The sequence below is a fragment of the Bos taurus genome, chromosome 18 (assembly GCF_002263795.3).
Source record: "Bos taurus isolate L1 Dominette 01449 registration number 42190680 breed Hereford chromosome 18, ARS-UCD2.0, whole genome shotgun sequence".
NCBI classification, from domain to species: Eukaryota; Metazoa; Chordata; class Mammalia; order Artiodactyla; family Bovidae; genus Bos; species Bos taurus.
In genome coordinates this window covers 60465499-60478114 of record NC_037345.1, presented here as the reverse complement: position 1 = coordinate 60478114, position 12616 = coordinate 60465499, and the positions used below count along the sequence as shown (strand labels likewise).

The 12616-nt window shown below is 41.9% G+C and overlaps 1 protein-coding gene across 3 annotated transcripts in view; it reads left to right on the top strand.

Annotated features, from left to right (window-relative positions):
• The window catches only part of LOC618456 (zinc finger protein 345), a 33568-nt gene extending 22360 nt beyond the window's left edge, over positions 1–11208 (top strand). Inside the window, exons 8-9 of one of the 3 annotated variants that reach the window (XM_059877239.1) lie at positions 261–351; positions 11125–11208. In XM_059877239.1, coding sequence (XP_059733222.1) covers positions 261–304 — 44 coding nt within the window. In that variant the 3' untranslated portion in view covers positions 305–351; positions 11125–11208. Of the gene's footprint in view, positions 415–11124 lie in introns of those variants that run through there. The other 2 variants (XM_059877238.1, XM_059877237.1) reach the window with 2 other exon arrangements.
• Positions 11209–12616: the final 1408 nt, after the last annotated feature.

Below are 12616 nucleotides of genomic sequence, written 5' to 3'. Positions count from 1 at the left end.
GTCCAACTTTGCAACCCCATAGACTGTAGCCTACCAGGCTCCTGTGTCTATGGGATTTTCCAGGCAATAGTACTCGAGTGGATTGCTATTTGTATGCTCGTTTATAATGACATGATTTGAGATTTTTTGACGTGAATGTAATTCAACACTCAATCCATACTAAGCTTTCTACTGTGTTTGGAAACGTAGATTTTTTATGGTTTATTAAAGATTAGCCTTTTTATGTTGTGTTGTAACCATTTCTATCTATCCTCCATTAGAAGATGAAGGATACCATAATGTAAAATGGACAGTGACCATCTAAATGGAGATGTTTAGCATTGATGTGAAATATCTGGAAGTTGCCATGATGTAAGTGATCATTTAATCTTTCCATGTATTAAAGTAAGATAGAAGTTGGTTCTAAAGTTTCAATAGTAATATCGTTGATTTGTAAGAAAAACACAATGAGAGTTCACTGCAATATTGATGTATCTTTATCATAGCAACACAAGTCATGATTATTACTTGACAATGTTGAAATGAAGACAGCTTCTGTGATAACCCAGGAATGTATTAGAAACTCTTCCTGGAAGAGGCATGGAATTAGTGTATACCATGCTTCCTAAGTGCTTCCTAGGCGTTGTTTGGTAAGCTGTAAAAGTCACGAATCTCATATCCTAATATCAAAAAATGAATATTGTTGACAATTTCCCTAAACTGGTCCATGCTGTTGCTGCCTCAGCATCTGTCTGGGCAGCAGGCAGCCTGTGGTTTCTTGAACTCACAAAAGCCAGTCCTGTGAGCACCTGCTCTAGATGACCTCCTTCCTTGAGATCAACAGTCTTGCTGAACCCCAGGGTCTACTTTACAAGCCCCACTTCAATGACACCCTCACAGTGCTCACCGGATTTGTTGTTTTGGTTTGAATGGGTTAGTTCACACACACCCTAGGGAGCCCAGAGCACCTCACCCAGCGTAACTTCTACAGGCTAAACTGTAAGAACTGGTGTTTTCTCTGCCTGATTCTAGCTTTGACCTCTCTCAGAAATTCCTGCCCGAAATCCTCCCCTACAGAGAGGTCTTAGGTGTGGTGAGTGTGAGGCTTTGAGCTCAGGACTCCTGAACATTGGTTTGGGAGAAGAAACATCAGAAAAAAGTGGGATTTGCTGATGACTCCATTAACGGCCACACTGAAGACCTGCAGATTGATAACTTTTTGGAGTGGGGACCTGACCACCAGGGATTTGTATTCATTGAAACTGTTCAGAAAGAATCTTTAGGCAAGTGGTTTCCATCTGGTTTCCCATCAGGATCACATGACCAATGTCAGGAACTGACCTCACTGATGCCCTCCCAACAGAGTTCTATGTTGGTCCTGTGGGAGCAACACTGTGGTGTCTAGGAAGTGCTCCAGGGGATTCTAAGCAGAGGTCCGGGTTTAGGAAGTGCTTCCTGCTCCATCTGTGAGAGCTGAGCCCTGGCTTCCTCCACGGAAAGGCAACAGGGTTGATCTAGCTGGATTTGGACAGGGAAAGTCAGTCAGCTCACATCATCTGTGTGAGCAGAGTGTTAGGAGCTCTCTATGGCGAGAGAACAATCAAGAAATAAGTTCACAGGCTGGTGTCCAGGTAGGAATTGATTGTTCCTGAATCTCTCCTGAGACAGAGGACAGGAGAGGTCGGTCTTCCCAGCTTTTCAAGGCCCTTCTGTCTGTAGGAGCATTGGTTGCAGGTTAAAGAGCTGTAGTGATGCCCTCAACGGTATTTTCTCAAACCTCAGAAGTGCGTTTGCAGCGTAATATCCCCAGAGAAGACAGAGCAGGAGGAAGAAGAGGAGGAAATGGCAACTTCTCAGGTAAATATCCTGTCCTGGGTCTGGGGCTGCATCTGCTTTTCCTCCTGAAATGCCCAAATGAGAATCTGCAAGCCTTTAGCTTTCTGCTCCTAGTTTTTCTTCCCGGGTATCTCATCACCTTATTTCGTCCCATTTCTTCTTATCATAGTGAAGACCAGCCCGTTAGACTTCCTTGTGTCCCAGAGCCTTTGCTCCATTGTCTGCATCCTCGCTTTCTATGGAGCATAATGAATTCTCAAGGTGAATCAGCTACTTTCAACTGTTGAAACTATTCTTTTTGTGAGAGATCAGCATGGGGAGTCACTCCTATCCTCACTCCCACTGGGATGTGGTTTGGTGTTGGGATTTTAGGGACGTTGCGAAATGCAGTGATGACTTAGCACCTGGGTGCAATATGGATATTTAAAACAGAGTTTGAAAATGCCATTATACAAAGAACCAACTCTCTTCTGTCCATGGGATTTTCTAGGCAAGAATTTTGCAGTGAGTTCCCATTTCCTCATCCCGGGGTTTCTGTCCATCCTGAGACTGAAGATACATCTCCAGCATTGGCAGGCAGATTCTTTACCACTGAGCCAGCTGGGAAGCCCAGTGACTCAACTCAGAGGTCTAGAGTTTTTCAGAAAATTTTCAGAAATAAAAAGAAAACTAGGAGATGCTGTCCTTTGCATTGCTGAGTCTTACTACTTAAATGCATTATTAGGATACTAAACAGGGGAAGTATATGTGAAATGAAATTTGCATAAAATTGACAGTTTTAAATGTTAGATTCAAGTTATAATTTCATTGTTAATTCCAGAATGCCCAGGCCGTGATTGTGCATCTTTCATGTGATTCATTTACACCGTGACATCTGATGTCCACTTGTTCTGGAGACGTCACTCTGACATCATGAAACTATGAAGTTCATACTTCTCTCTCTCTCTTTAAACAAGGTTGTGGAAAAAAGGAATAAGGAATGTGTGGAAATGCTCATAGTTAATGGAGAAACTCCCCATCTTCTTGGTTTCTCTTTGCTTCTGAGAATGAACAGTCATTGTGTTGATTATAGATAGTGGGTTTTCGGGGTAGGCGAATTGATCACTCAAGCCCAGGTGTGATGCTTCCAGAGCACTCCAGGCTCAAATCACAGACACAGTCTTTTTACCACCTCCCTGTACTTCTACCCCATGACTCATGTTCACTGGTTTAAGTGTTTCTGTGAGATTCCCATGCTGTGAATTTGTTTTTTTCCACTTGACTTGAACAAGTGTCATGAAAAGAAAAATGACGGATGTGCCTAAACTATCACAATTAACGAAGTAACTTCCTGTCTTCTTACCTTCTTTCTGCTTTGGAAAATGAACACTCATGTGTGTTTAGCAGAGATGCTGGGTTTGGGGAATGGCGGTTTTCATCCCAAGCCCAGGTCTGATCTTTTCCAGTACACTCCATGCTCACATCACAGAGTCTCTTCACAGTTTTGTATTTTCCAAAATGTTTACAAGAATCTTATGAGTCCTAATCTATGTTCAACTGTGTTAAAATTTAAAATACAGCTCAGTGCAAGTAAAGAATATCATCCTCTAACATTATGTACATTTTACTACATTCAAAATTACCTGAGTTTAGTGACATGAAAATGTTTCTCTCTTCATCCTAATGAGCATATAGCACCATTTGAGTGTATGTCTGTACTCCGTGGAGATGAGTTTGAGTAGGCTCCGGGAGTTGGTGATGGACCGGGAGGCCTGGCTTCTGGTCATGGGATCGCAAAAGAGGGATACGACTGAGCAACTGAACTGAATTGTGTGTATGAAAATATTAACATGACTTGATCAATTTTTTCTTCTTCTTTTCTTTTTGCTTTGTTTTTCTGAAGAACTTCTGGGGAAGGGAATGACAACCTTTTTCAGTATTCCTGCTTGGGAATTTCTTGGACAGAGGAATCTGGCAAGTAGAGTCCATGGGGTCACTAAGAATGAGACATGACTGAGTGACTAAAACTTTTCTTGCCTTTAGTATTCTTTCCAGTTACAGAAACTTCTATCAACTTATCTTAGAGTTGTCTCTGTGAATCTGTGTTTTATTAGTTAAAGTCTAAAGTACATAAACTGAAGTAACGTTTAAGCTCTGCTATTTAATGGCTATTTGTTAAAATATGTGCCAAAAAGTACAAGAGCAACATTACTGATTTTTAGTTATTTCTCTTGCACTTTCAAGACTCTGATAAAAGCAATCAGAAAGATACAGAGCATGTACTAAATAGTTAAAATGATTCTTTCTGCCAAGGTTGTGGTTACCCAAAGAGTGAAGAGCAGATAAAACCAAGGAGGGTCTTAGAATGCAGAAACTGAAAAACCAAACCCATATTGTCTCATGTCTGGAAATTCTTTTCCAACCAGCACCCAGACCATGACATTTTTGTGGCTTGTTCAGGGACTTGGAGTCTCTTGCCCCCCACCTCCCCCCCCCCCCCCCCCCCCAACGCCCTCACTTCTCCTTTCTCACAGGGACCCTCTTCCAACAGGCAACTTCTCTGGAGGCAACTGGGGAATGCTGGCCAGGGTTACCCTCTGGTGTGTTCCAAACGCTCCACTGCTCACTGCGCCCAAAGTATCTGTGACTTGAGTGGGTGAGGGTCTCTCCTTTGTTTTTTTGCAAGTGAGGACTATGCCAACCAATATTCTGTGGGCACAGATCAGACATGTAAAAGCCATTAGGGCTCCTGCCACAGAAAGACTCCCATGTGAGGATGGGGGTGTACAGAATGGATCAGGCCACAAGGGCATCCACCCGCAGCAAGACAGCTGCCATCCACCATGTCAGGCTCATAGTGGTTGAAGCAAAACACAGAGCATTCTTCCCAGGCCACTGCCTCCCGGATATATTGTTCGGCGGATTCCTCAGCCTTCTTCCCTGTCACTTTCTCTTCTTTCCCTTTTGGTTTGGATTGATTTACAGAAGCCTGGGTATTGCCTCTGAGCCATCCCAAGAGTGCCTTCCACGTTTCAGGGAATCACCAAATGGTGAGTCACCTGGTTGCTCCCAGGAATCTCTGTCTTTCTCTGCCCGTGTCACCTGGTGGCTAGCTGCTTGGTTCTCAGAGGTCTCCTCTGACTGTTGGATGTCACTGTTGGGCCGCTAGGCCATTCTGTGCCCTCAGTCACATGGAGAGACCACTGGGGAAAAAGGGACGTCTTTCTGTCAGCCAGTGACTCTCAGTACTCGCATTCTATGGTAGATAGGCTATGAGTGGGTTCTGTTACATCCCAGGAGGCTCTCTCATACTCAACCCTTGGCTACATTCTCAGAAACTGGATACTTTTGACCCTCCAAAAGGCCTGGCTCCAAAACAAACAGGGGACCCCCAAAAATGGCCTCTGAATGGCTCACTAGGTTTTGCCAAAAGACGGGAAAGGGTTCAGAATTTCCTTATGTTCTGTTGCCTCCCTGTCTCCTGTCCCTCTGTCTCTCTCCATCAGATTTCCTAGATGACCTCTATGTGACCTTTTATATCCACATGATCTCTAGGAAAGGATTCTGAGGTTCCCTTTGGTCCAGGTTTCTTCTATATTCAAAAGCCTGAAGGATCAAAAACTGTCCTAACATTTCTAAAGAATCCCTTTCTAAGGAAGCTTATCTCTCACGTGGAGAGGGAACCAAGCTTCCCCCACACCTGAACACCCTAAAGAATTCCCTTCTGAGTACTCCTGTTTCTCAGGGCTGCCAAGGACCAAGGTTCCCCCAGTCCTGCAAATTCCCTTAACCCTTCAGATCCTTCTGATGGGACAAAGACCTCACTTTCCACCACAGGGACAGTCCAAAATTTTTATCAGCTGAAATGCCCCTGATATCAGAGTCAATTTGAGCATAATTTGTTCTATATTTTAGCTATAAAACTTACTACAGAAAGGGAAGATAACTTTTTGACACAGGATGGCCCTGATATTCTTTAGACTCTGGAGAAAACTGGTTAAAATGAAAGTTTCTTTCCCTTGGAAACTGCAAAACCGGTTCTTTTTGCATATACATTTTAAAACAACTAGTTTGTTAACAACTAGGTTGGAGAAGGAAATGGCAACCCACTCCAGTTCTTGCCTGGAGAATCCCAGGGATGGGGGAGCCCAGTGGGCTACCGTCTATGGGATCGCACCGAGTTGGACACGAAGGAAGCGACTTAGCAACAGCAGCAGCAGCTTGTTAAAAGGCCTGCCTAGGGAAAAGCTTGTAGTTAACCCTTTCCATGTCCTTGAATGTCACTGCCCACTTTGCCTGAGACCTGACTCAGTCTTGGGCAAATCAGAACTTCAAGCCAAACAAAGAAATAAACAAACAAACAAAAAAGGGTCAAAGAGATGTTTTAAATCTTGAGCAGGAAACTATGAAATCTCTGTCTGTCTGTCTGGATTTATGTATGTCTCAGTATGCATTTTTTTTTTATATATATATAATATTGCTGAAGTTCTAAATGAGTTCTAATTTAAACGGCCTAAAGGTCTTCCCTGGTGGCTCAGAGGTTAAAGCATCTGCCCGCAATGCAGGAGACTTGGGTTCGATCCCTGGATTGGGAAGATCCCCTGGAGAAGGAAATGGCAACCCACTCCAGTATTCTTGCCTGGAGAATCCCATGGACGGAGGAGACTGGTGGGCTACAGTTCACGGGGTCACAAAAGTCGGACATGACTGAGCGACTTTACTCACTTCACCTAAAGGAAGGTAAGTGCTTACAAATAAGACAATTCTAACTCCAAGAAAAATTTACCTAAATGAATTTCAGATTCACATAAACTGGGAAATACTAAATATCTAGCATTAATGTTTATTTCCTAATCTAATGTAGATATGTCTAAGAGTCATTCAACACGTATTTTCATTGTGCCTAGGTTTAGTATTACTTACATATTGTTATATTTTTATATCTGTTACAAGTTTCTCAACCAGGAAAGTACCTCTAGGAAAGGGGAAGGAAAAAAAAAAAAAAAACTTCAAAGAAAATGTAAAAGAGATATGATCTTTCAGAGAAACTCTTTTAAGAATAATTATACTTTAGAAATATCTCTCTAAAACATTCTCTAGATTTCGGTAACCTGACTTTCTAGGGCTGTGCCAAACTAAATGATGGAAGTTTATTGACTAGCTAGGTCATTTGCAAATAAAATAACATTCTGAAACATTCATTACTGAGAACTAACTTCCTCTTACAGAGAAAGTAGAGATGTTGGACTATTCATGAATAATGCTTGATGCCATCCTGAGATGTTCTCTAGAATATTTTTTTTAGAAATTATTACTGGTATTTATGTTCACCAATCCACAGAATGCTTAAGTTCTAGGCTGCTTAAGGAAAGTAGCATGTGTATTTTCAGTAAAGAAGATATCAGGAAAGAAATTATATTTTATGAAGAGAAAAGGAAGTAGGTCTGACTTAGAGGTGGCTCTTTCAACATGGGAGAACAAAGTAATGGGTACAGAATGTGATAAGGTTTTATGGAAAGTGGACCCCAAGGGAAGAGTTTTGTACATAAATACATGTTTTCTTGAGATGTTGAGCTGCCTTTGATAATGGATTTTAAGTTTCTTTACCTCTAAAGTGATCTGTTCTAGGTTTACCTTTGAAATCTTCTTTGTTACTTTGGCTAAGTGAATATATTGTTTCCCAGTGATCTATATGATTTTTCTGACTGAGTGTTATAACCCCCTTTGATATTTGTCCACAAAACTTCCTAAATGACTTGACTTCTAGCTGACTTTGGAATGCTTCAGAGGGCCCCTGAGATATCCCAGGGAGCTATTAAACTACCTGGGTTCATTGGACATGTTAAATTACATGGAAGTATGGTTCAAGGGGTGATAAATCTTCTCAAATTGTGCTATATGGTTGATGTTACTAATATAGATATCCTAGAATGATGTGGAAGTCATATATAGATCTGATAGGCCCTAGTAAAATGTGGTCAACTATAATTCTACTTATCCTGTTACAGTGTTACAAGTCACAGCAGTGACCAGGCTACATTGTCAATTGCAGTTTAATCAGATTTAAACATGACTTCTATGGTTTCACTCTGATGCCTTTGTAAGAATACTGCTATTTCAAGATTTATGGAAAGGATTTTTCTGAGGTTAACCGATAAACAAGTTTTGTTTGCTATCTGATGCAAAAAAGCAAAATGGCTATCTGAGGAGGCCTTTACAAATAGCTGTGAAAAGAAGAGAAGCCAAAAGCAAAGGACAAAAGGAAAGATGTGCCCATTTGAATGCAGAGTTCCAAAGAATAGCACGGAGAGATAAGAAAGACTGCCTCAGTGATCAATGCAAAGAAATAGAGGAAAACAATAGAATGAGAAAGACTAAAGATCTCTTCAAGAAAATTAGAGATACCAACCAGTCCATTCTAAAGGAGATCAGTCCTGGGTGTTCATTGGAAGGACTGATGCTAAAGCTGACACTCCAATACTTTGGCCACCTCATGCGAAGAGTTGACTCATTGGGAAAGTCGCTGATGCTGGGAGGGATTGGGGGCAGGAGGAGAAGGTGACGACATAGGTTAGATGGCTGGATGGCATCACTGACTCGATGGACATGAGTTTGAGTAAACTCCGGGAGTTGGTGATGGACAGGGAGGCCTGGCATGCTGCAATTCATGGGGTCACAAAGAGTCAGATACGACTGAGCGACTGAACTGAACTGAAGCTGGTACCAGACTGGAATTTAGTCTAATCTGTATGTTAATAGAACAAAGTTTTCTTAGAATGCAGCTTTCAATAAGAGATTATGAATTTTTTGCCTTTAAGTCATTTATATTCATTTTTAAAATATTTTGTTACTTTGGTAAAGTAAATAAGCATTACTTAAGATTATGGTACATGTAGACAAAGCTCATTCTTCTTCTACAAACATAACCCCTCATGGTTAGACTTTTGCCATCTTGATGTCCTTAAAACATGGCCATAGTCTGCTCCTAAATCGGGGAATTAAAAATGGGTGAACAGTAGCTGTAAATCAAAGACTCAGAGCTGTTGGAAATCTAACAGGGCTGCCTGGCTTTTCCCGGCTCCCTGACAAACCTCATTTCTATTTGATGGGTTAAAGCCTTCCCTGGCTACAGGGTTAAAGCCCTCATAATGAAAAAAATGTTTCACTGAATAGTAAGTTCTGTTCATTGTTAAACTAAGTTTCTAGTTTTGCTAATTAAAGTGTAGTGTTTACTAAGCCTCACTTCTAAGATAGTTCATACTTACGTTATATTTCTAAAAGATATAATTAAGTTATTAGAAAGGACACTCTAAGTTTGTTTCTAAAGGTAATCTCAGGAAGCAATCTTCAGATAAAGATTAGATGCTCCATGATGTACAACCAGGAGATTAAGACCTGGCTATAGTCGTTTAACAAATGAAGTCAGATGACCTGTGGTATACTGAGCTCTACTTAATGAAAGTGCTTGACTTATCATTTTTACTTACGACCTGACTAATAATTGCTAGCCATAGCTAAATTATTTTCTATGTCACTTACTTCAGAAGATTGTTTCTTAGGTTACTAAATGTGTGACTGAGCCCGTGATAAAATGCTGATATGCAGCTCCACATGCTATCAATGATTGTAATAATGTAACTCTAGATATGGGAAGAAGCAAAAAGAGGGAATATTTTCCAGGACCTAGATGCTGTAAGACAGGTATGGTCCAGAGACTTTTGCTACTCACAAGGCCTGCTCTAGAAGCAGCACATTGAGTGGCCTATCAATGGAACTTTCCCTAGACCTGGGAATGAGTCTTGCCAGTGCCGTAGGACACAATGGACAAGAAATGCCCCCAAAGCATGGTTAAATATGTGGCTATGAAGGGACCCTGCTGACTGGACTCTGCCAGCAGTCTCTACAAAGATGACATCATGACCACTGCAAGCTCCTGACTTTCAACACCCCCCAAAAGGAGTTCAGAGTAGAGATCAGAAACAAGGAACTCTGTGCTCTGGGAAAAACCCAGAACTGGCCTTCCGAAGGTCAGATGTTTTCATGTAAAGATTTTATGAGCCCAAATTCTTGCTGCTTATTGTACCTAGAGAAACACTAACATCACGAACCAATGTCCGGTTCTGGTTTTCCTGGCTAGCCCCTAATCTTTGGGCCATGTACCTTTAACTTTCTTGTAAACTTTGTTTCTTCTAAAATACCACAACTTTCCAAGTGGTCGTGCAAGAATATTCCCTGACCAACACCTAAACAATGCTGAAACAACTCACCTTATCATTCAATGGACTCTCATCTCCCTCCATAAATGGTGCCTGACTGAGTAGGCAAAGGGAACTCAGAGCCCCATGGCACCCTGGCTCAGCCTGAAGAAGCCAGAGCAGTCATTGCTCCATTTTCCCTGAAACTGGATTCCCAAATGTGTGAGAAGGGAAATGGATAAATAGTTAGACATGAGCAGGGTATGAACAAGGGCCAAAGAATTGGCCCTAAAAATAAAGAGATGGAGGTATGTGGTGACGCAGAGACAAAAGACTAGATAAAACCAAAGAGAGTCTTGGAATGCAGGAATGGAAAAACAAGACCCGTTAGCATCTTTCCCTTCCCCATGTTGTAACTGTTGATGGATTTCAGGTCCTCCTCAGCAGTATAAACGGTCTCCCCTCCTACCCCATAAGGAGAAAGTATTTTTCTTACTCTTCCCCCACCCAGTATAGGTGCCTCATCCATTCAGCAAATGATCTGCAAGACCCCTGTCCCACTCCTTGTACCCTGTCTATGAAAGTAGACTAAGGACCCCTGTTAAACATTCTTTCTGCCTTGAGCTGGCCAACTCTTCTAACAACATCCCCCATTCTAAATTCTTACCTTACTATTCTATTTCGTTGTGGTTCAAAATCGTCATTCATCGAGCAGAATTTTCAACATTACTAACTCAAATAACCTTGCTAAAAATGTGGCACTTTGGCTGCACATCAGAACTCTTGGCTCAGAATACACTTTAAAAAAAAAAAAAATTCCTGTTTCTTTGATAAACAATTTCTCTTATGTCATACGAGTAGAACACTGAAGAATAAATATGCTAATGTTGCCCTGATTATTTTATAATTGCTCTTTCAGATGAAACTAGTCTCCCTAATGGCTTGTAGATCAATAACTCATCTTTTTTTCTTCATATCAGAAGTTGGGTAGAAAGGAGTACTGTGTAAAAAGTGTATTTTGTAATGCCAGCCAAGCCACTAAATCACGACCAGTTCTCTGAACTTGCCATTTTCATCTTGGGTCACATTGCAAAGTCTTCCCATGGCCACATGGCATCTGTACTTTGTATTTCAGGGACGAATGACGTTCCAGGATGTGGCCATAGACTTCACTCAAGAGGAGTGGGAATGCCTGGACCTCAGTCAGCGGGAATTGTACAGGGACGTGATGTTACAGAACTACGGGAACCTGGCCTCCTTGGGTAAGGATAACTGCCTTCCAGAATCCCTTATCTACCCACTGGGTTTTAGTTCCGTCATGTCAAGAATGTCTTCTGAAATTTTCTGCTTCCCACAGTTTCAGATCTCTGCGTTCTAGGGGAAAATGGGTATTTGTGAGTTTAAAAAGAAAGGCTTCATGATGATTCGTTATACTGGTGACGTTTTTCTTCCTTGATGTACTCTGCCTCCTTCCTTCTAGGTTCGTGGTAATTGTGTAAGTTCTGTGGTATTAAATAGTTGTACCCTCTCTTAATTTCACATTGACACTACTTACTTTGCCTTAGTACTACTTGACCAGAATCTCAGGATCTGATTGTGAGGTGTGTGTTAGTCTTGTATAGCTGCTTTGAATATAGTATTTAAGGAAATCGTTTTCTAGAACAAAATGCATTGTCGTTTCACCTGAATACATATTGGATTCGATACTGATGAATCTCTAACAACACAAATATTCCTTTCTCTGATAAATAGGGCTTGTGTCTACACTGGACCTGGTCGCCTTTCTGGAGCAATTGAAGGATCCCAGGAATACGAGAATGGAGACAACAACCATTTACCCAGGTAGGTATGAATGGATGGAGATGATGACTCAGATGAGAGGTCCGAGGAGCAGCGAGGAACTCATCCTTCATCACATAGTGTTGGGAGATTTGCTTCAATGGAAATGGTTTTCAAAAACCTGGGTTTGTGTCTACTACTGTGATAGAAATGTATCACCTGCCCCATTCTCTCTCTGAAATCATTCATGAATTTATCTCCAGTGATTACTTTTCTCCATCACAGATCAGATCAGATCAGTCGCTCAGTCGTGTCCGACTCTTTGCAAACCCATGAATCGCAGCACGCCAGGCATCCCTGTCCATCACCAACTCCCGGAGTTCACTCAGACTCATGTCCATCGCGTCAGTGATGCCATCCAGCCATCTCATCCTCTGTCGTCTCCTTCTCTTGCCCCCAATCCCTCCCAGCATCAGAGTCTTTTCCAATGAGTCAACTCTTGGTATGAGGTGGCCAAAGTACTGGAGTTTCAGCTTTAGCATCATTCCTTCCAAGGAAATCCCAGGGCTGATCTCCTTCAGAAAGGACTGGTTGGATCTCCTTGCAGTCCAAGGGACTCTAAAGAGTCTTCTCCAACACCACAGTTCAAAAGCGTCAATTCTTCGGCGCTCAGCCTTCTTCACAGTCCAACTCTCACATGCATACATGACCACAGGAAAAACCATAGCCTTGACTAGACGAACCTTTATTGGCAAAGTAATGTCTCTGTTTTTGAATATTGCCGGGGTCCAGCTCCGGTGGATCCAGCGAATTCGAAGCGGGGACAGCGTCGGCGAGGATCAGGAAAG